Source organism: Lycium barbarum, chromosome 10 (genome assembly GCF_019175385.1).
Source record: "Lycium barbarum isolate Lr01 chromosome 10, ASM1917538v2, whole genome shotgun sequence".
NCBI lineage: Eukaryota > Viridiplantae > Streptophyta > Magnoliopsida > Solanales > Solanaceae > Lycium > Lycium barbarum.
The window spans coordinates 3,690,843-3,712,384 of record NC_083346.1 but is presented as its reverse complement, the minus strand read 5'-3'; the positions used below and the strand labels follow the sequence as shown (position 1 = coordinate 3,712,384).

Sequence of the window (21,542 nt, the reverse complement as noted above, 5' to 3'; positions counted from 1 at the left end):
TCTTGAGATGTTCTTGATACGGAGAACTGACAATACGGAACATGGGCCGAGCTTTTCAAGATTCATGCTCGTTCTCACAAGGTCGTTCATCACATCATTCCTCCCCCCACAGGTAAGGAGAAGTCGGCTCCCAAAACTGATGAGGAAGTCGAATTATGGACGACCATTGACGCCACCATGCTTCAATGGATATATTCGACAATTTCGAATGATCTGTTAAACACCATCATCGAACCAGACGCTACTGAAATGGAAGCTTGGGTCCGCTTGCATGATATATTCCAAGATCATCAAAACTCTCGTGCGGTGACTCTCGAACAAGAATTCACGACGACCCGTATGGAGGATTTTCCCAATGCCTCCGCCTATTGTCAGCGTCTAAAGAGCCTTGCGGATCAACTGAAAAACGTCGGGCTCCCGTGACGAATAGCCGCCTTGTCCTTCAACTGGGTTCAGGTCTCACTGAAGCATACAAAGGGGTTGGGACACAAATTCGCCATGCTAAGCCTCTCCCCCCATTCACAGAGGCTCGGTCTTCCCTTCTTTTGAAAGAACGTGAACTTGCAGCCATGGTGTCTCACGGGTCTGGTTCGGCTATAGTAGCCGCAGTTGACGACGCTGCACTTCAATCTGAAAACACAAGCTCACACCGAGGGAAAAACAAAAATTCCCACCGCCACAATTCTGGGAATGGCCGTAAAGGGGGTTCTGGCCGTAGCAGCGGTGGGGCACAGCCAGCGGGCTCCTCTTCGCAGTAGTGGCATGCCGAACAACTTGGTCATCGGCAGTGGGTACCACAGACTCAATGGGTTGCTGCTCCTCCCCCCATGTCCTTACCCAACCACTTCTTGGGCTCGTCCCCCAACTGGCCCAACAAGGCAGCAAGGTATATTGGGCCCTCCTCCAGCCCAGCAGCAATAGCACCTCATGGATCGTATGTTCCAACCGACATCGAGTCCGTAATGCACACCATGACCTTGAACCAGCCCCATCAAAATTGGTACATGGATACCGGGGCCACTTCTCATATGACATCCTCGAACGGTAATCTCTCGTCTTATTTTAATTTGAGCAATCAAAATAATGGTATTGTTATGGGAAATGGTCATTCGATTCCAATTCGTGGTTGTGGTCATACTAGTTTGCCTCCCCCAAACCCCCATTTATCCTTACGGAATGTCTTACATGCTCCTAAACTCATTAAAAAATTAATTTCAGTGCGGAAGTTTACTACTGATAATTCTGTGACTGTTGAATTTGATCCATATGGGTTTTCAGTGAAGGATTTTCAGACGGGGATGGCACTAATGAGGTGTGATAGTCGGGGAGATCTTTATCCAATCGCCACCATCAAATATCCAACCACCACTCCATCAACCTTTGCGACTTTGTCCTCTCCCTTTTGGCATGATCGTTTGGGTCATCCGGGAAATTCTATTTTGGATTGTCTTAGGCTCAATAAAAGCATTGAATGTAATAAATCTAGTCATTCTAGTATTTGTCGTTCTTGCGTTCTTGGTAAACACATTAAGTTGCCGTTTGATTCTTCTATTTCCGAAACTTTGATGCCATTTGATATTATTCATAGTGATTTGTGGACCTCTCCCGTGTTAAGTTCATTGGGTCATTGGTATTATGTTCTCTTTTTGGATGATTTTTCGAAGTATTTATGGACTTTTCCTTTAGCTAAGAAATACGATGTTTATGCGAAATTCTTAGCTTTAAAAGCCCACATTCATACCCAATTTGAACGTCATATTAAAAATGTCCAATGTGATAATGGGAGGGAATATGATAATGGTCAATTCAGGAAATTTTGTAAGTCTAATGGGATGTCATTTCGTCTTTCTTGTCCACATACGTCCTCACAAAATGGGAAAGCCGAAAGAAAAATCCAATCTATCAATAATATCACTCGGACTCTCCTTGCTCATGCTTCTCTTCCCCCTTCATTTTTGCATCACGCCTTACAAATGGCAACATATCTTCCTAATATTTTACCAAGCAAATTATTGGGTCATGTTTCTCCTCTTCAAGTGTTATACCAAAGAAAGTCATCTTACTCTCATCTTCGGGTTTTTGGGTATTTATGCTATCCCCTCTTTCCTTCTACGACTATCCACAAATTGCAAGCCCGGTCTACACCGTGTGTATTTTTGGGGTATCCTACGAATCATAGAGGGTATAAATGCTATGATTTATCGTCCAACAAAATAATTATTTCTCGTCACGTAATTTTTGATGAGAATGTTTCCCCATTTTCGAATTTACATTCTCCCACTTCAACTACTTATGATTTTTTGGATGATGGTATTTCCCCATTTTGGATGCATCATATGGCTAATGATCTGGATGATCAGCCAGTCCACCCCAAGTTGCACCCGTGGCCCGGCCAAATACCCCCCTCCCACCGTGGATCTTTCTGCCAACTCCCCTCAATTGGCAGCGCATGGGCCAGCCTACTCCCCTGCAGGCCAACCCCCTCTGTTGATAACTCCACAAACAAACCCACCTTCCCCTCTCACCTCTGTCTTGGGCCAACAACCATCTGGTCCGTCTCCCACACCCACACAAACATCACCCCAGCCGCCCCAATTACCAATCAGCCTCGAATGGTGACCCGGAGTCAACATGGTATTTTTAAGCCAAAACGTACGTTTAACTTGAATACCACGGTTACGAAATCCCCTCTCCCTCGTAACCCTGTGACCGCCCTTCGTGACCCGAATTGAAAAATGGCTATGGATGATGAATTTGATGCTCTTATTAAAAATAAGACGTGGGAGTTGGTGCCCCGTCCACCTAACATGAATGTTATTTGTTCTATGTGGATTTTTACTCATAAAGAAAAGTCTAATGGTGATTTTGAGAGGCATAAAACCGTCTTGTAGTTGATGGAAAGACTCAACAGGTTGGCATTGATTGTGGTGAGACCTTCAGTCCGGTGGTCAAGCCGGCTACGATCCGTACCGTTCTCAGCCTTTCATTATCAACGAAGTGGCCGATTCATCAGCTAGATGTCAAGAATGCTTTCTTACACGGCGAGCTCAAGGAAACAGTGTATATGCATCAACCTATGGGTTTCAGAGATCCCATTCATTCGGATTATGTATGTTTACTCCGTAAGTCCTTATATGGACTTAAGCAGGCCCCAAGGGCATAGTACAAGCGTTTTGCACATTATGTCTCTTCTCTTGTTTTTTCAAACAGCAAATCTGACAATTCTTTGTTCATCTACAAAAAGGGGTCCAACATGGCATACATTTTACTTTATGTTGATGATATTATTCTTACTGCTTCCTCAGATTCTCTCCGATGCTCCATTATGGCTCTACTTGCCTCAGAATTTGCTATGAAGGATCTGGGTCCTTTGAATTATTTCCTTGGCATTGATATCACTCGCCATAAGGATGGCATGCTTCTTTCGCAACGTAAGTATGCCGAAGAAATCATTGATCGAGTTGGGATGTCTTCCTATAAAGCTACTTCTACTCCGGTTGATACTAAACTGAAGGTGAGCAGCACATCGGGTGCTCCATATGATGACCCGGCTCACTATCGCAGTCTCGCAGGTGCACTTCAGTATCTTACTTTCACGAGGTCAGATATTTCTTATGTTGTTCAACAGGTATGCTTACACATGCATGCTCGGCGAGATGATCATATGTATGCTCTTAAGCGCATCATCCGTTACATTCAGGGTACATTTGATTATGGTTTGCATCTTTATCCATCCTCAGTTACTGACCTCCTTTCCTACACTGATACGGATTGGGGGGCTGCCCTGACGTCGGTCGATGTCTGGTTATTGTGTCTTTCTTGGAGATAACTTGATAACTTGGTCTTTGAAACGCCAACCTACCCTCTCTCGTTCGAGTGCTGAGGCGGAGTATAGGGGGATTGCTAATGTTGTCTTTGAGTCATGCTGGATTCGAAATCTTCTGTTGGAATTACATTGTCCTATTCATAAGGCTACTATGGTATATTGTAACAATATAAGTGCCATTTATCTCTCAGGAAATCCAGTACAACATCAGCGCACTAAGCACATTGAAATGGACATCCACTTTGTTTGTGAGAAGGTTGCGCGAGGACAGGTTCGTGTCCTTCATGTTCCATCCCATTATCAGATTGCCGATATTTTCACCAAAAGACTACCACAAGTCTTATTTGAAGATTTTCGGGACAGTCTCAGCGTTCGTAAACCTCCCGTTTCGACTGCGAGGGTATGATAGATTATGTAAATATTAGTTAGAATATTTCGTAATCTCCTATTTTAGGTTAGCTTTGCTTAACATATTATTTGGTAGAATTAGCTCCTTAATTCTAGCCTAATATTACGGTTGTATAGTTTGTATGTTAACCAAGTCAAGGAATGAAATGAGGCACGGAAAACATTTCTTTCAGAAAGTTTTTCCAACACCCTTTCGCCTAATGGACAACCAGAATTTAGGTACGTAATCCTCTTCCCCACACGTCTTAATTGTTTTATTTTTTAAAACAATGTTTTTATTTATCAGAACTACTGGTAAATATTAGAATGAGATAATGGTAAAGAAACACACCTGATCTGTCACCTTTTTCGCAAATTTCACGCTTCAACTATTAGTTGTTCTATTTTCTTACATGAACTCAGGGCCCGTCCAAGGCCAAAGCCACTAAGGCAATGTCTTTGGGCCCCCAAATTTTAGGGCCCTATTTTTTATTAAGTTTTATGCTAATTTGTTTCAAATTTATTGTGACTTGTGATACTTTTATGTAATTTCTAAATATGTAAATTATTTTTTTAAAACTTAAAGATTGTATGTCTGAATTCACGATAGAAATAAAGAATTTGGACTCTTTAAATTCAAATTGTGTCACATAAATCGAGACAGGCGAGTGTACAATATTTATAAAATAAAATAAAAGAGAAGAAATTCTTTTAGTTGCGTGATTGATTAGCTATATTGTCAGTTGAATTTTTTTCCAAATAAATTGATTTGAAAAAATTGTTAACAACTTTGCATTGTTCATGACGACTATAAAACAGTAATTAATGACTTCCCATATAAAAAAAACTAGAAAAATAAATAAAAATATATATGACGATCTTTCTCTTTAAAAAAAAAACATAATTAGGCCTCTATCTGAGGTTTGGGTTTAGGCCTCCAATCTTATTGAGACGGCCATGTCTGAACTATTACTATATATGTATTAAACACCCAGTTGAGCTTTAAGGGAACAGTTGATAGTTAAGTAGCTTTGAAGTGTGTTTTAATACATAGATGATGATGATAGTTCAATTAGAAAAAATGGAACAACTGATAGTTGTGGAGTGAAACTCACGAAAACCTGATATTTCATATGTGTTTTTTTACCATTAAATCATATCGAGCTATTTCGAGTAATTTACCATGAGGCACTTGACCGAGTTAAAACATGGGAGAACACTCTTGTCCACTAGATCTCTAGCGTTTTTGACTCACTTATCAAAATCTGTATGTAGGTTTGATATGGCAGTGATTTGGTGCATTCTTATGCCAAGAAAATATCAGAATTAGATGAGATGGTAAGAAAAATGGTTTTTGAGAAATTGGGGTTGGAAAATTACTGGGATGTTCACAAAAAGTCAACAAGTTGTGTACTTGGCATGTTCCATTACGGAGTACCTAAAGCTGAGGAGACAAAGGTTGGACTACCTGCTCATTCTGATAAACTCATTACAACAATTTTAAGCTAGCATGAAGTTGGTGTAAGTGGGCTGCAAATTAAGAAGAAAAATGGGCAGTGGCTTGATGTTGAATACTCATCACCTCATTCATTCATATTCCTCGTTAGTGACTGTTTGATTGTAAGTGCCCTTAGCTTTCTTTTTATGATCTCCTTTTAGCTCATAAGTTATTTCGTAACTTGTCTAGCACTATTAGTTTTTGGAGCGTCAAAACAAAGTCCTATTTGATTACAATATTTTCAAACATTTTAAGTTTATTTTTAACTTTAAAATATTGTAATTATAATTTTTTGCCGTATCCCAATATGTAGTTTTTATTTCAAGTGATGTGTTTCTTAGTAAATTTCTTTTTTCAAATTCCTTCTCTTTTGAACTAACTATATATTAATAATCATTGTAGGCACTTACAAATGGTAGGCTGCCATGTCCATATCATCGAGTGTATATGGGAGACAAAGTGAGGTATTCCATGGGGTTTGCCACAATTTCTAAAGAAGGGTGTATCATAAAAGTGCCAGAAGAACTTGTTGATGAAGATCACCCTTTGCTTTACAAGCCCTTTGATCCTGTCAAATATCTAGAGTTTGTTCTTAAGGGTGGTAATGGAGGTGCTGATGGTTGTGCTCCCGATAGCTTCTGTGGTGCTTAAGCTTTGGCAGTCATTGGTTGCAGTCTATCTTGTACTCCCTTCTTTTCATTTTATGTGTCTTTTAGTTTCGCTGGGCACAATGTTTAAGAAAAATAAGAAAGACTTTTAAATCTTGTGATTTAAATTAAAAATATGTTTAACGTACCAAATTTTCCTTTGTATTTTGTGATCTTAATCAACCATGCCATATGAGATGTTGGAATTAAAAAGTTATGTACAAAATATAGAATGTGACACTCTTTTTTAAATAGATTAAAAAGGAAATTAAGACACATAAACTGCAACTGATATTGGAATACTAGTTTAAACTACCTTTGAATAAAATATACATGCAATCTACGTTTGAATAAAATATTACATGCAATTTATAGCCTTAAGTTCGAAGTTCATCTACATCGCCACCCATACAAAGCCTCAAACAACAATTAAGATACTCGCTTATTAGTTATTATTATAGTAAAATTTGATAAAGTGGAGATGCTTATCCAAATTATTTTTGAAGTCAATGATACATGCTTTCAACATGGCCTCGAGTAGTTGCATAGATCTTTCAGCCTATCTATTTGCATGAGAATGGAAAGTTGTATTGAGAAATATCTGCCTACTACCGCCTGAAACGACTGCCAGAGTGAGCGATTAACTATGCACCTCTGTTTAAGATAATTGATACTGAAGTATTGTGCTTTAAGTGCAACGAATTCTAATGAAGCCGCAGTGTTGACCGTCTTAACCAGTAGAAGTGTGTGACTTTGTCTTAACTCATGGTCGAGCAAACCAACTGTCATGACATATACTTATCTTATTCCATTCAGCAATAGAAATCATAAAGAGTTTAATAAACATTTGTAAGATCATAAATGTGGCACTAGTATCGGTATATTTTTGGGGGAGGGAGGGGAGAAAGGCAAGGAGAATACATTAGATCCTTAAAGCATGCGATGAAGGATGAAGAGCCTCAGCCAACTGAGCTACTTTCTCTCAAATGTCTATTCATCATTATTACTGTTTCTATATAGGAGGATCGTCGTCCATCACTTAAAAAAAAAATTAAGGTGGGCCCCACTCTTCTTTAATAATAGAAAAATTGTAAAAAAAAAATTGAGAGGAGCCCAATCTTCTATAATAGTAGGAATGAAAAAAAAAACAAATTTAAAGTGAGGTCCACTCTTCTATAATAGTACAATAACAACAACAACAACCCAGTGAAATCCCACAACGTGGGGTCTGGGGAGGGTAGAGTGTACGCAGACCTTACTCCTACCAAGGTAGGACGGCTGTTTCCGAAAGACCCTCGCCTCAATAAAAAACATAAAAAGAGGTCAGATAAGGCTAAGAGATTCAGAGCGATATGAAAATGAAATAACGCAAGCGACAGAGATAACATAGGATAATCAAAGCACAGGAAATAACAGATAACAGCAGAAATCGGAGCACAAGAAATTATACTGCGATAATGCGACTACTAATAAGAAAGGATCACGAGACTATCTACTAGCCCTCTACCCTAATCTGGGTCCTCCAAACCCTCCTATCTAAGGTCATGTCCTCGGTAAGCTGTAACTGCGCCATGTCGTGTCTAATTACCTCTCCCCAATACTTCTTCGGCCTACCTGTCACAACCCAACCCCCATGGACCATGACTAGTGCCCAAACTGGACACCCGTATACGAACCTGTTAATATAGTTAAACTGGAACTAAGGACAATAGGGAAACTTGTAAAAACAAACGAAGGGTTCGCAACACCACATATCATAACCCTTGTCCCCTGAGAAGTCACAGCATAACAATAACACAATATGCAAGCCGACAAGGCTGCCACTATACACGGGGATATCCAAAGCATAACAATAACACAATACGCAAGCCGACAAGGCTGCCACTATACACGGGGATATCCAAACCAAACCATATAGACACAGCTGACCAAAACTTATATACAACCCACACATGTCTACAGACCTCTAAGAGTACGAGAGTGAAATATGACGGGGCAGGGCCCCGCCGTACCCCTGGATGTATATATAAGTCTATATAGAAGATCTGTACCAAAATATCTAGGCTCCGAAACAATTGAGCTCTCCAAACAGCTGAGCCGAAGTCCTAAGTTGGAGGATCACCAAATCGAGTATCTGTACCTGCGGGCATGAAACGCAGCCCCCGAAGAAAGGGGGTCAGTACGAGATATGTACTGAGTATATAAAGCATGTAATGCAATAAGGAAAATCACAACTGCGTAAACGATTACAGGAGGCAAGTATGATAATCAAAGATACCAATGCACTTGTGCCTTACGATATGAAAATCATGCATGTCTATATCATATACCATATCCGGCCCATTATGGGACTTGGTGAATAAGTCATCATATACCATACTCGGCGCCATAATCACATCATAATCATATATATATATATATATATATATATATATATATACCGTACCCGGCCCTCTAGTGAGGTACTCGGTGAACAATGCAGTGAAACTGTGCACGAAAACATACCCGGGCCGGGACTCGGTGAAAGATATATTAACAGTATGCACGAGCAGAGTAGTGAGCAACCATATGCAAACTAAATCATCATCTGAGACTCAATAGAATAAGTAGAATAACTAACACTTGAGTATCAAAGACAACAGTTATGTCAAATGCCCCTCGAATGTCATTATAGATCATGTCAAATAGAACTTCAGGAATCATAGACACGTATCAAAATATAATGAAACAGGTTCTGGAAATTAAAGACATTAGCCATCCTAGTGTCTCTAAGAGTAGGAACTTCTTTGGAGTTATACGCTCGTCGTCTGTTTGTTTCATAAAGATCATGCCAAAAAGAAGGAAGGGATAGCTTTACATACCTTTAACGCTTATCCGCGATACAATACGAATACGCTGTCCGAAGTACCTCAACCTATATTAAAACGTTAAGAACTATGGTTAAGCTACGGAAAGGTTTAAAACGTATTTCAACGTTAGCAGCTTATTTCTAGAAAATTAAGAGCTGCCATGACTGTGAGTTGCCATGGCTAAGCTATGAATTTGCTTTCAAGAAAATGAGAGGATGAAGTGTGATTCATTAGTCATCAAATGCACTATTATATGCAGCCCCTCCATTGGACACGTGTCCCACTATAGCATGGACCAATCAGATTTGGCCATGTTATAGTGGGGTCCATTCAGCACATTAATTAGTTTAATTAACCCTTAATCACCACTTAATAATCTAATCATGGTTAGTTAATTCCTAATTTTCTCTAATATTTCTACACTAATTGAAATTTACAACAAATCGTGCACTTTATTAAAATCGGGTTTAAAAAGTCCTTGTCTCATATCTCAAAAATAACCTTGTCCTTGAACTTACGTCGATTAACTTACGAATAATCCAACGTACAAAAATACGGGGTATAACACTACCCCTACCTCGTCTGAAACCATCCATGGCCAACCTCTTACACCTCCGCACTGGGACATCTGTGTCTCTCCTCTTCACATTCTCAAACCATCTCAATCTCGCTTCTCGCATCTTGTCTTCCACCGAGGCCACTCCCACCTTGTCGAGATTAAAAAAAATTAAGGTGGGGTCCATGTGCAGAAGCAGGGGACAATTGCTACGAAAAAAATTAAGGTGGTGTCCACGCGAAGAAGCATGAAACAATTACAACAGAAAAAAAAATAAGATATTTAAATAATGATAATAAGTTCAGAAAATGGTAAAGGTAGACTTAGAGAAAATGTAAAGAAGAGAAGTTCGGGAAAAAAGAAATAACGATTTAAATTAAATACAACAACTGCTAAAGAAGTCATAAAACCAAAAGATTTAAAACTTATACCTTTGGGTTTAAGTTTAGACACATACGTCTCACACCAATAATGAGGAATAACATCAAGAAGACGAAATATAAACGGTCTTCTATAATAGTAAATTAAAAAAAAAAAGTGGGGTCCACTCTTCTATAATAGTAATTTTTTTTTAAATTAAGTTGCGGCCCACTTTTCTATAATAGCACAAAATTTTAAAAAAAAATTAAGGTGGGGCCCACTCTTCCATAATAGTAGAGATAAAAAAATTAAGGTGGATCCACGTGAAGAATTAGGAGATAATTGCAAAAAAAAAAAAAAAAAAAAAAGGTGGGGTCCACATGAAGAGAAAAAAAATAGCACATTTAAATAATGATAATAAGTTCAGAAAATAGTAAAGGTACGCTTAGAGAAAATTTAAAGAAGAGAAATTTAGGAAAAAAGAAATAACGGTAGAAGTCATAAAACCAAGAGATTTAAAACTTATACCTGAAGGTATAAGTTTAGACATATATGTCTCACACAAATAATGAGGAATAACATCGATAAGACGAAATATAAACGGTCAAGAAATGTATACACATATTTTCTTAAAATGATGAAGTTGGTCTATACTTAAAAATTTAAGACTACAGCAGATGCTGACACATAAAAACGCTTTTCAGTGTTGTTGAGTACAAAGAGATGATGACATGAAACTCGGTAAGAGAAGGTGTATATCAAATCTTTCAATTGGAGAACCAAACCAGGAAAGTCATATATGGGAGAAGCGGACTAAATAAAATAATTTATTGATATTTTCAATTAATTGAATTATAGTACTTTGTGTAATAAAAATTTCATAATTATATTACTAAAAGGTACTCTTTCTGTCCTAATTTATGTGACATAATTTGACTAGACACGAAGTTTAAAAAAGAAAGGAAAAATCTTTGAAACTTGTGTCTAAAACAAATCATAGATATTTGTGTATAAAAGGAAAAATTTCAAATTAAATGATTTCTAAACATAAAAATATATCATTTTTTTAGACAATCTAAAAAATATATGGTACTATTTATTGTGTTGGGCCTGTGCTAACACGGGCTTCCATCTTCTAGTTTATAATATAAAGATAATTTTCCTTTTTAGATATGACCGCACATTCATCTTCGCATTCGTATATCTGCAACACTCATATTGTGGATATGTTGAACTTTAAAGCCCAAACAAGGGCAGAGCCACAGTGCTCCAAGGGTGTTCACTCTTAGTCGGAAAATAATACTGTGTATATAGATAAAATACTGCAATATATCAATATATATTATATTTTGAACACCCTTCCTACAACTAGGTGAGGTAGCTCAGCGGCGGAAGGGTGTTCAGTAAAAGCTTAGCAGTACTTTGCCTGGGTCGGATTCTCAGCAGCTTCCATTATTTGAACATTTTGTAAGTTTGATTCTCAGTAATCATACACATTGACTATACTTATAGCTAAGGGTGTACAAAGTACCGATAAACTGCACCAAATCGATAAACCGAATCAAACTGAGAAAAAAATCTGATTAGTGATTTGGTTTGACTTAGTTTGGTGTTGAAAAAAAAAACCATAATTGGTTTGGTTTGGTTTTAGCTAAAAAAAATCAAACCGAACCAAACCGACCCGACACTACATGTATTCATTTTTTTAAATATTTCATACATAAAGATAATTATTTGTAATGTAATTTATAAATATTTCTTAAATTTTTTCGTAGTTTTTTGTCTTTTATCATAATATATTTCAAGCTTGAACTTAGAATTTTGAATATCAATAAGTTTATATCCCACGAATGTTAGTAACTTAAATAAAGTGCAAACCGAAACCAACTCAACACTAATGCTAACAAAAGTAATTCAATTCTACCGCTAGGAATGATAATGATGTTGGATATCTATTCTTTAGTTTTGCATAATTGGTTTAAAGAATGAAAATACATAACTTAATTTTTTTCGTTGTCATGTAATTAATACTTATTAGTCGTACTTATTTTAACATGACTTAGTACTTTTAGATTATGGTCATTTTATTTATGGTTTATTAATTAGCAATATTTATTTTAACTGATTTTATTATCTTTCTTGTTGAATATTTTAATACAATGTCATCACTCATCTCACATTTTGTGTTTTTATTTTTAAAGAAACACCTTAATTATATGGTTGTATCTTAATAGGACTAAAGAAATAATCAAAGTAAAAGTTATATGTTTTGCATAAAGACTTTTCCGGAGAAAAACTCGAAAAACCCGAGAAAACCGAATAACCCAAGAAAATCCGAGGTTGAAAAACTCAAATTTTATTGGTTTGGTTTGGTTTAGTGTATAAATTTAAAAACCCGACGCAATTAGTTTGGTTTGGTATTTAAAAAATTCGAACCAATCCGGTCCATGTACACCCCTATTTATAGCCTTATGAGCGGGCCTACTTTACATTTTTAAAGCAACATTAGTACTCTCTCTGTTCCAAAAAGATTGTCCTTCTTTCCTTTTTAGTCTTTCCCAAAAAGATTGTTCCCTTTCTATATTTAGAAACAATTTAACTTTGTGAGATGATTTACACCGTACAAATATCTAAAGCTTATTTTGTATCGCACATTTTAAAAGTCTTTCTTTATTTCTTAAACTTTATGCCAAATTAAAAAAGGATAATCTTTTTGGGACGGTGGGAGTATAAAGTACAAACCTCACATCCGACTTTTTCCTTTTAAAAAAACAAACCCACCGGTCTCCAATTGGATTCCAGATATGTCTTGGACTTCCTTTTTCTTTTATTTAATTAAAAGTTACTTAATGAATAAGTCATAAAATCTCTCTACAACTCTCGTGGAAATCGAAAGTAAAAAGGGCTACACAAAGAAAATTAAAAAGAATCCTCTTTTGATTTTGGTCTCTAGTCATCATGTCTCGTTGTTACTTGTTAGTGCTTGCGTATCGGAAGAGCCACTGAAGCGTGAAGCTTAAAAATGTTCTTGACTCTAAGACTCAATTCTCTTTATCTCTTTTTTTTCTCAATCAGTTCACTTCATGTTAAATTAAATATATATAATTTTTTAGTTCTTTTTAATGCTCATTAAACTAATATTAATATTGCATAGTTTGATTTTAAAATTTTCAGTGCACCCATTCATTAAATTTTTATTTTACTAATATTTTGTACTACGATTTTTAATTTTTTGGTGCACCAACTCACAAAAAAAAATTTTGCTTATTCAAAATCTGAACACCCTTCGTGAAATTCTTGGCTTCGCCACTAAGCCCAACGTTCACTACCATATAACATTATTAGTCTTATACTCTCTTTGTTTCGATTTATGTGAACCTATTTCTTTTTTAGTCCGTGCCAAAATGAATGACCTCTTTCCTAATTTAGAAACAAATTCACTTTATGAAATGATCTACAACCACACAAATATTCAAGACTTATTTTGAACCACAAGTTTCAAAAGTCTTCACTCTTTCTTAAATGTCGTGACCAGTCAAATGGGTTCACATAAATTGAAAGCGAGGGAGTAGTTGTTTTATAGAACTTACATTTTTACTTTGGTAGACATCTTTCTATCACGTAACACAAGGATAACATTTTTTTTCGTTTCTTGAGCCAAGAGTATATTGAAAACAGTTTCTCTACTTTCGTTATCCTTTCCAGACCCCACTTGTAGGATTACGCTGATATATTGTGTTGTTGTTGTATAACACTTTTTCCTTTCAATCATCTGATTTTAACACTATGAGTAACATCTCCACCTATTGTACATTTCTTTTTAATTTCCTAAACAACCATACATTTTTTTCTACACTAAGCGTGTAAATAAATAATTAAAAAATCATCTACAACCACACAAATGTCCTTCTATAAAATTACATTTCGAATATTAAAAAAAAAAAACAATCCCACAAAGATCACACGTACTAAACTGCGCTGTTTTCCCTTTAAATGGGTTTGTCCTTCAAAATCAAATTTATGCCTAGAAGAGTATAAGTTATTTAAAGAATTCAACATAACTTGTGATATATTATGACGTGAAAATATAAATTTATTACCCGTAAAAAAAAATAACTTGAGGGACAAAAATTAAAGACAAGCTAGAAGGCTTTGTATTGGGCCTATACCCGAAGGCCCAAATACACTTTCTTCCACAGTAAGTCTTCTCATCGTTGACGCCAACTATGATATAATGACCCCCCGCCTTCACAAAACAAAAGCAAAGTAGTAGAAAATACTCTCCAATTCACCTTTTTTCTCACAAACCCTAGCATCAAAATTCATCTCTATTAAACCTAAAAAATCTCTTCATAATTTGTGGAAGAATTGCAGATTTTGCTTGTTCGTTGTGTGTTTCTACAGATCTCGGTAAGTTTTTTTTTTTTTTTTTTTTTTTTTTTTTTTTTTTTTTTGATATTAAAACTAAAGTAATGTTCATGTTTAGCGTTATTCAATAATTTTTTTTTTCTTTCTGATTTGCGATTGTTTTTGTTTGTTTGCTAGTTTATCTATTTGTATAATGCGTGAAAACGGTGTACTATTGATTTTTTTATTTTTATTTTTAATTATGAAAGCACAATTATTGTTTGCTTGTTCGTTGTGTGTTGCTATGCTACAGATCTCTCGATAAAGCCTTTTATCGTGTTTTTTTCCCTCCTTTTTTGCTGCTATTGAAACTGCGGAAAGTTCATGTTTAGCGTAATTCTGTAACCTATGGTTTTGCTGATTTTAGAATAAGTTTATTTGTTTGTTTTTATCATGCGTAAAAAGTGTGAATTATTGATTTTTTTTTTAATTGTGATAGTACTTTTTTTAAATAGTGTTTTTTTTTTGTGTCCGAGTCTCTTTTGAGCCCCGACTAATCCCGGGGGTGCACAGGCCCTCGGCAAGGAGTTTCCCGCAAGTGCACCACGGGTAATTCAGGGTTTCCCCAGGAAATTGTTTGCACCCATGCGGAAAGTTAATGATTAGCTTTGTTTGATAACCTATGTTTCGGTTATTGAAATTGCTTTTAGAGCTGTAAAGATCCTGTTATGTTGTGATTCAATTGCCATTTGTTGGCATGTTTGTTTTTTACTCGGTTATTGTTTGGTACGTGCGAGAAGAGGACGTATACTTCTTGTCTGGAACCTAATTTGTGCTATTGGAATTTCTTTTGTTGAAATGGGAACTTGTTGTTTAAGGACAGATTGTGTAATGCTTTGAATCCAATTTATTATTTCTGTGCTGTTGGAATTGTTTGATCTCTTTTTCCTGGTAAATAGATCCATGTTGATTAGTAATTTCTTTGAGCTGTGTGTGATATTTATGTTATCTAATTAGTGGAACAGTTTCTAGTTTAAATGCCATTGGAAGTCTGCTTCTTTTGTATTTTTAATGGTTTGTTTCTTGCTAATTGTTTTGGTTAAACATGTTTGCTTTACAATCATTGTTAATGTGATTTGTTGTCCTTGCTTACAGATTGGCTTTTAGCTGAAGTTCTCCTGTTCTGCTTAGATCATCATGGCTTCGCTAGACATGACCCTTGATGATATGATAAAGAGTAGGAGAAATAATGAGAGGGGTGGCAGGGGTCAAGGCAGGGGCCGACGTGGAAGAGGGGCAGGGGGATCATTTAGAGGGGGATCGTTTAGAGGTGGATCATTTAGAGGTGGAAGGACAACAGGAGCTCCTCGTAGAATGCCACTTGGCGTTAATGCTCAGCCATCAGCCCACACAATTGCCAAGGCAAGCTCAAAATTATTGGAAATCTTATGATTTCATAGACACATCTGATATGCTTTATGAACCCAACTGAAGGTTCTCTGCTTTTGTTTAGTTGACATACAAGAGACTCTTGCTTTTTTTGGTTCCAAGGAGAAGTCCACTTCGGTTCAGCCATAATAAGCTGTTCAACTGTAGTGCAATTGTTGATGATCTTTGAACTTTCTCCTTACTCGAGGATTTCTGATGGATTTTTTTGATATAAGTGGGAGATTCAGGTGGCCCTGCTCAGGCAAATCACTTCCATGTAGCATGCTGTCTTTGCGAGATTCATTAACTGAAAATTTGAGAGCCGTTTCACCATTTAAACACCCCTAAATGTCTAGAGGGTTGAGTTTTGTTCACCATCTATAATCCTTATTGTCTGGTAGCCATCTCAGTTAAGTCATAATAAGTTGTTCAACTGTAGTGCAATTGTTGATGATATTTCAACTTACTCCTTACTCGAGGGTTTCTGATGGATTTTGATATAAGTGGGAGATTCAGGTGGTCCTGTTCAGGCAACTGAAAATTTAAGAGCCTTTTCAACATTTTAATGCCCCTAAATGTCTTAAGAGGGTTGAACTTTCTTAACCATCTATAATCTTTATTGTCTAGTAGCCAGGGCTCTAGTTTCTCTCATTACTGGTTTAAAGAGGGAGTTTGTGGCTGTCCTAATGAATTCTACTTGCATTTTGTGGAACTACCAAGGGACAAGATCTTCTGTTACCATCTCATTTCAAGGCGTTTTTTGCAAAGTTGGCTTCATTTGAACATCAGAACTGGAGCTCTTACCTTTTTGCTTAACCACCTGATGTGCAGTGGGTCAAATCCTTTAACTCCCATCTACACTTAATTCTTCATCGTTGACTTCTCTTTTGCTATTAGAGTGCATTTTTTGAGCAATCCAACTTAACTGGAAACTACCGCTAGTGCTATGGAACTTTGATGAATTGATCTACTGTCGAAGAATGGTGAATTTATCTTTTTGTTTGGTAGCATGCTGACTTTTACTTTCAAACCTGTTAATCTTTCCGGCATATGCTTGCTTCAGTCTTTCCGCAGAACCAAGAATTTGCCATGGCAGAATGGTTTGTTTGAGGATAGCCTTAGAGCTGCAGGATTATCATCAGTGTTGGAGAGTGGCACAAAAGTATATGTCTTCAATTTGGACATTGGAGTGACTAATGAAGATATAAGGGTACACATCTCATGTCTTTTCACATTATACAGTCCTTTGCAGTAGATGTCTTTGAAGATTTGTTAAAACCAGACTTGAAACGCAGGAGCTCTTTTCCGAGATTGGAGAACTAGTACGATATGCAATCCACTATGACAAAAATGGACGTCCAAGTGTAAGATATTCTTCCCTTCATTTTGTATGAGTTTAGCAGATTTGTTTTCAATATGTAAACTCGACTTTGTTGGATTTTATGATGCTAGTCTGTATGGTTTTAGTTTTGTCCTTTATTGTAAAGTTGATCTTATCTTAACTTTCAGGGAGCTGCTGAGGTGGTCTTTGCCAGAAGAAGTGATGCATTCCAAGCTCTTAAAAGATATAACAATGTGCAGTTGGATGGGAAGCCTATGAAGATTGAAGTAGTTGGTTCCAACCCAGAAATTCCTATGTCAGCTCATGTAAATGTAGTTGGAGGAACCAACCGGAGGAGGACTGTTGTCATGGCGTATGTCTATCTATTAGCCATCTCTTTCTTTGACCAATAATTTTATTGTTTCATGTTTGTATATATGTGAATGCTAACTTTGTGCGCTTACATACTTAATACACTCTCTGTAAATGCATCATACTTTTTGTCTTGATCAAGTCTCATGCAGTGGATGTACTTGTGGTTGTAGTAGTGCTTTGTAGATTCTAGAGTCTGCTCCAATTGATTTGTGTTCTGTATCAACCTAGGGTGGCATCTATTTCAATATTTGTTTTCCTTTGTGTATAGGACTGGAAAGTATTATGTTTGCTGTTTTAGATTTTGTTTGTTTCTATAGGGCGTTCTATGCTTGATGGTGTAATGTCTTGATATAGGTTGTCTTGTATTTGAGAGTTAAAATTTGTACTTCGATTAATGCAGGTCGGGTGGCTCAGCTCGTGGAAGAGGAGGCGCTACATCTTTTACTGGTCGGGGTTTTAGGTAAATTTCTGACGTGGACAGTTATTTATTCTTTAGATGACTTCCAGTTTTTGGCAGTCCTTATCCCTTTAGCATGAGCTGTTTTCATGGCTGCATATGCCTAACCTGGATTTCGTGTTTCTGTACGGTCAAAGGGGCCGTGGTGGTTTTAGGAATGCACCTAGGCGTGGTCGGGGTGGCGGTCGTGGTCGAGGTCGGGGCCGCGGTGGTAGGGGAAGTAACAGGGGTGTTGAGAAGTCAGCTGAGGATCTGGACAAGGAGCTGGATAGCTACCATGCCATAGGTGAACCCATGCAATCTTAGTTGTGCTAAACTTGCGACTTAACTAGAAGAGCTGCTCAGTGCTGCTATGTTTTCCAGTTGTAGTTTCTTACCGTTTATGATTGTATGGATGAAGCCTATTAATACTCTAATGAATGAATGGAAAATAGTGTGGTTCATGTTTCTTGCCATCTTCCCCTGCAATTGAAGTTCGGCATGAATTATGCTTTAGGCAATTTACATTGTTCAATTGTATCACCAACTGAGCAGACAGATGAAAGAGAGAGAGAGAAGCCCTTGAAATCTGCAGATATTATGAGAACTATTGAAGGAATCCATATTTGGTGTGGCCATTGATAAAGTGAGTGATTGTGTTGAGTGCTTGTAATGAACAAAAGCCACCAGAATGAGAATTGAGTTAAATACTTGCTACGACGCACCTTTATAACTTATGTATGACAGTTATGCGCGGGCCGATCGTGGCTTTTCCGATATAATAAAAACGGAAATGCAGACGGCGATAGATATAGATTTGAAAAAGTAGAAGTGAAATGAGCAATCATGAACTTTTGTTTTCCTATGTAGCTTGAGCAAATAAACAAGAGGAAATAAGAACTAGCCATTGCAGCTCTCCATGGACAAGATAACAACTCTGTCATTAAACTGATTCACTTCAAATTTGAATAGACTTCCCTCAATGATTAATGAATATTTTAGTTCTCGTAACTCTCTCAAAATAAGAACTACCAACTGGATTTTGTCTAGCTTTAGCACCCAAAAGTGAAAAAAAGAAAAGGAAAGATCAAATAGTAGGAAATCATATTTCCGCGTTCACATTTCACTGATGATTACATAGATAAGACGAGACATTAAAATTATTCAATCTCAAATATGAAATACCCTACAGCCGCACCCGACTCTTCCCCCCTCGTATGTTAATCCTGAAAAGGAATGAATGATAAGAGAGAGGCATGTTGTATCAACGGAAAGTTCTAAGAATATTTCGTTATTTCTAGAAGAGTATATTCTTCTCCTTCTCGTCCTCCTCTATTTCTTCCTCCTCCTTCTCGTCTTTCTTATTTTCTTCCTCCTCCTCCTTGTCGTCCTTATTTTCTTCCTCTTTCTTCTCTTCCTCCTCCTTGTCCTCCTTCTTTTCTTCTTCCTCCTCCTCCTTATTTTCTTCGTCTTTCCTCCTTATTTTCTTCCATTATCTTTTCTTCCTCCTCCTCCTTGTCGTCCTTATTTTCTTCCTCCTTCTCATCCTTATTTTCTTCCTCCTCCTCCTTGTCCTCCTTATTTTCTTCCATTTTCTTTTCTTCCTCCTCCTTCTCGTCCTTCTTATTTTCTCTTTTTTATTTCTTCCTCCTCGAAGGCAGATACTGGAAACGTCCTTTTAATTCCACTAGGTATGGCAAATGTGATTTTATTGGATTTAGGGTCCTTAATCCATATATCAGAAACATTAACAGTGAAAGAGAGCTCCTTAGTCTTGACGCCAGTGATATTTTTCAGTCGACGGTCCTCAACAAACGATGTGACCTCAACAGCATACGTCACCGTTCTTTTGATCTTCTTGAAATAGTGGTCAGTTTCCTTCTTCTGCTTCAGCCAAATGAAACCGGTTTCATGGTTTCGACCAGCCTCCACGATGTCCTCCAATGGGAAGATTCCACGTGGCAAGTTGATTTCATCTAGCAGTTGTAGACATTTCTGCATGCATATCAATGGATCAGTATATACTTCAGCATTTTCACGATGGTTCTCTATAACTTCAACCTGAGTTGATGACATTTAAGCTGGGGAAAGAGAATGAGAAAAGATAAAATTTAGTGTAATTGATATGTGATTGGAAGTTCTTGAGTGATGGATATGGCAATTGATAGGGATACTTATAGGGTAAAAAAGTACTCGTGCTGAGCGTTTGCACGATGAACGCGATATGTGTTTAAATATGCACAACTAATCACTTAATCATGATTAACTAATACTCCTCCGTTCATAATAAGTGTCTTTTTGGCTTTTGACACATTCCGAATACCTCTTAGAAAAAAAATAGATATTTTGACTTACTCACTCTTAATTAAATAGTTATTTAATAAAGTTTCTTAATTACATAAAAATCCATTTATCTAAAGAGGTAAAGTTGAAAGAAAACAATTAATAATCTTCTTGATTATATAAATAGTCACTTATTTTGGATCAAAATAAAAAGGTCAAAAGAACTCCGAGGGAGGATAATTAAATCACATAACAACGCTATAATTGCATCAATATAATGTAACCACTTGGTAAAAATAAGTATATTTACACCAAGGCCATTTGAGAGTTGAAGATACCAATGCCCTTATTTTCGTAACGTGCAAATTGCGCAACTACAACTTGGATGGATAGCTCTTGATTTATAACAATCACTCTTGAAGTTCAAAATTTTAATTTCGACTTAATTAGATTGGAGTGAAAAAGACGTTACTCAATGAACAATCACAAATGAAGCAAGTAATCAATTAGTCATCGTGATTTGTGAATGCTCTGGATGAGGCAGGGATTTTTAATTGAGTCATATAGTTGAATACTTCCTTAGGTTAATAATAACTAGTATTCGGTTGATATTAAAAAATATTAATCATCGCAAATTATAATCTGATTTGTTTGAACACAGTAAATTGTATTTCTTTAAAAAAAAATGTCAACCATCTTGTTATTACACTAACCATTATTACCGTCCAAAACATGTTAAACCACATTTTATTAATCTTCCATTTGCCATGAGCTTCCTCAAATTGATTACATCTCCGTTTGAAGGTTATTCTCTATATGTAGCCATCTTCACAAAAAAGGCATGCCTTTATCCTTAGCGATGGCATTTATCACTCAATAAAATACGATGAAAACTTGAAATAATTTGAAACAAATGGAGATATATTCTTTTAACCAATGTATCGACGCAATAGCATACTATCATATTAAAAAGGATAATAACTAATTTAAATAACTATGTCAAGTTAAAATTTATTTTTATTCTCAACTAAAATATGATATTTCAAATTAAAACATTGATCTTCGCACTTTGATGATTATTCTTTTTGAGACAGAGAAAGTAAAATTTATTTCCTCTAATTCAGCAAAGGGAAATCAGCAATAAAAATTACTACTTAGCAGAGCTCTTCGTCGCAAATGCCGTATGCATTTTATCACCCTTCCCAGTGAGAAAACTTTCAGTTCTGCAA

The 21,542-nt window shown here is 36.6% G+C and overlaps 2 protein-coding genes across 3 annotated transcripts; one reads left to right on the top strand and one right to left on the bottom strand.

The window, feature by feature from the left end:
* The first annotated feature begins 14,373 nt into the window (after positions 1-14,373).
* Positions 14,374-18,499, top strand: LOC132613677 (THO complex subunit 4D-like). Of its 2 annotated transcripts, none has more exons than XM_060327813.1 (7): positions 14,374-14,533; positions 15,626-15,892; positions 16,962-17,108; positions 17,194-17,262; positions 17,408-17,592; positions 17,995-18,054; positions 18,189-18,499. In XM_060327813.1, the coding sequence occupies exons 2-7, from the start codon at positions 15,668-15,670 to the stop codon at positions 18,355-18,357; spliced, it is 855 nt and encodes a 284-aa protein (XP_060183796.1). In that variant the 5' UTR covers positions 14,374-14,533; positions 15,626-15,667; the 3' UTR covers positions 18,358-18,499. The 2 variants fall into 2 exon arrangements, with proteins under 2 accessions (XP_060183796.1, XP_060183795.1); XM_060327812.1 differs by having other exon boundaries at positions 18,183-18,499.
* Positions 18,500-19,653: 1,154 nt separating this feature from the next.
* LOC132615308 (uncharacterized) lies at positions 19,654-20,106 on the bottom strand. The gene has a single exon (XM_060329890.1). It carries the CDS (start codon positions 20,104-20,106, stop codon positions 19,654-19,656), a length of 453 nt encoding a protein of 150 aa, XP_060185873.1.
* Positions 20,107-21,542: the final 1,436 nt, after the last annotated feature.

Coding starts and splice junctions, on each gene's coding strand:
- LOC132613677 (XM_060327812.1), top strand. CDS start 15,668: ATGGCTTCGCTAGACATGACCCTTGATGATATGATAAAGAGTAGGAGA. Junction 17,109..17,193: donor TGACTAATGAAGATATAAGG/GTACACATCTCA, acceptor CTTGAAACGCAG/GAGCTCTTTTCCGAGATTGG. Junction 17,593..17,994: donor AGGAGGACTGTTGTCATGGC/GTATGTCTATCT, acceptor CGATTAATGCAG/GTCGGGTGGCTCAGCTCGTG.
- LOC132615308 (XM_060329890.1), bottom strand. CDS start 20,106: ATGTCATCAACTCAGGTTGAAGTTATAGAGAACCATCGTGAAAATGCT.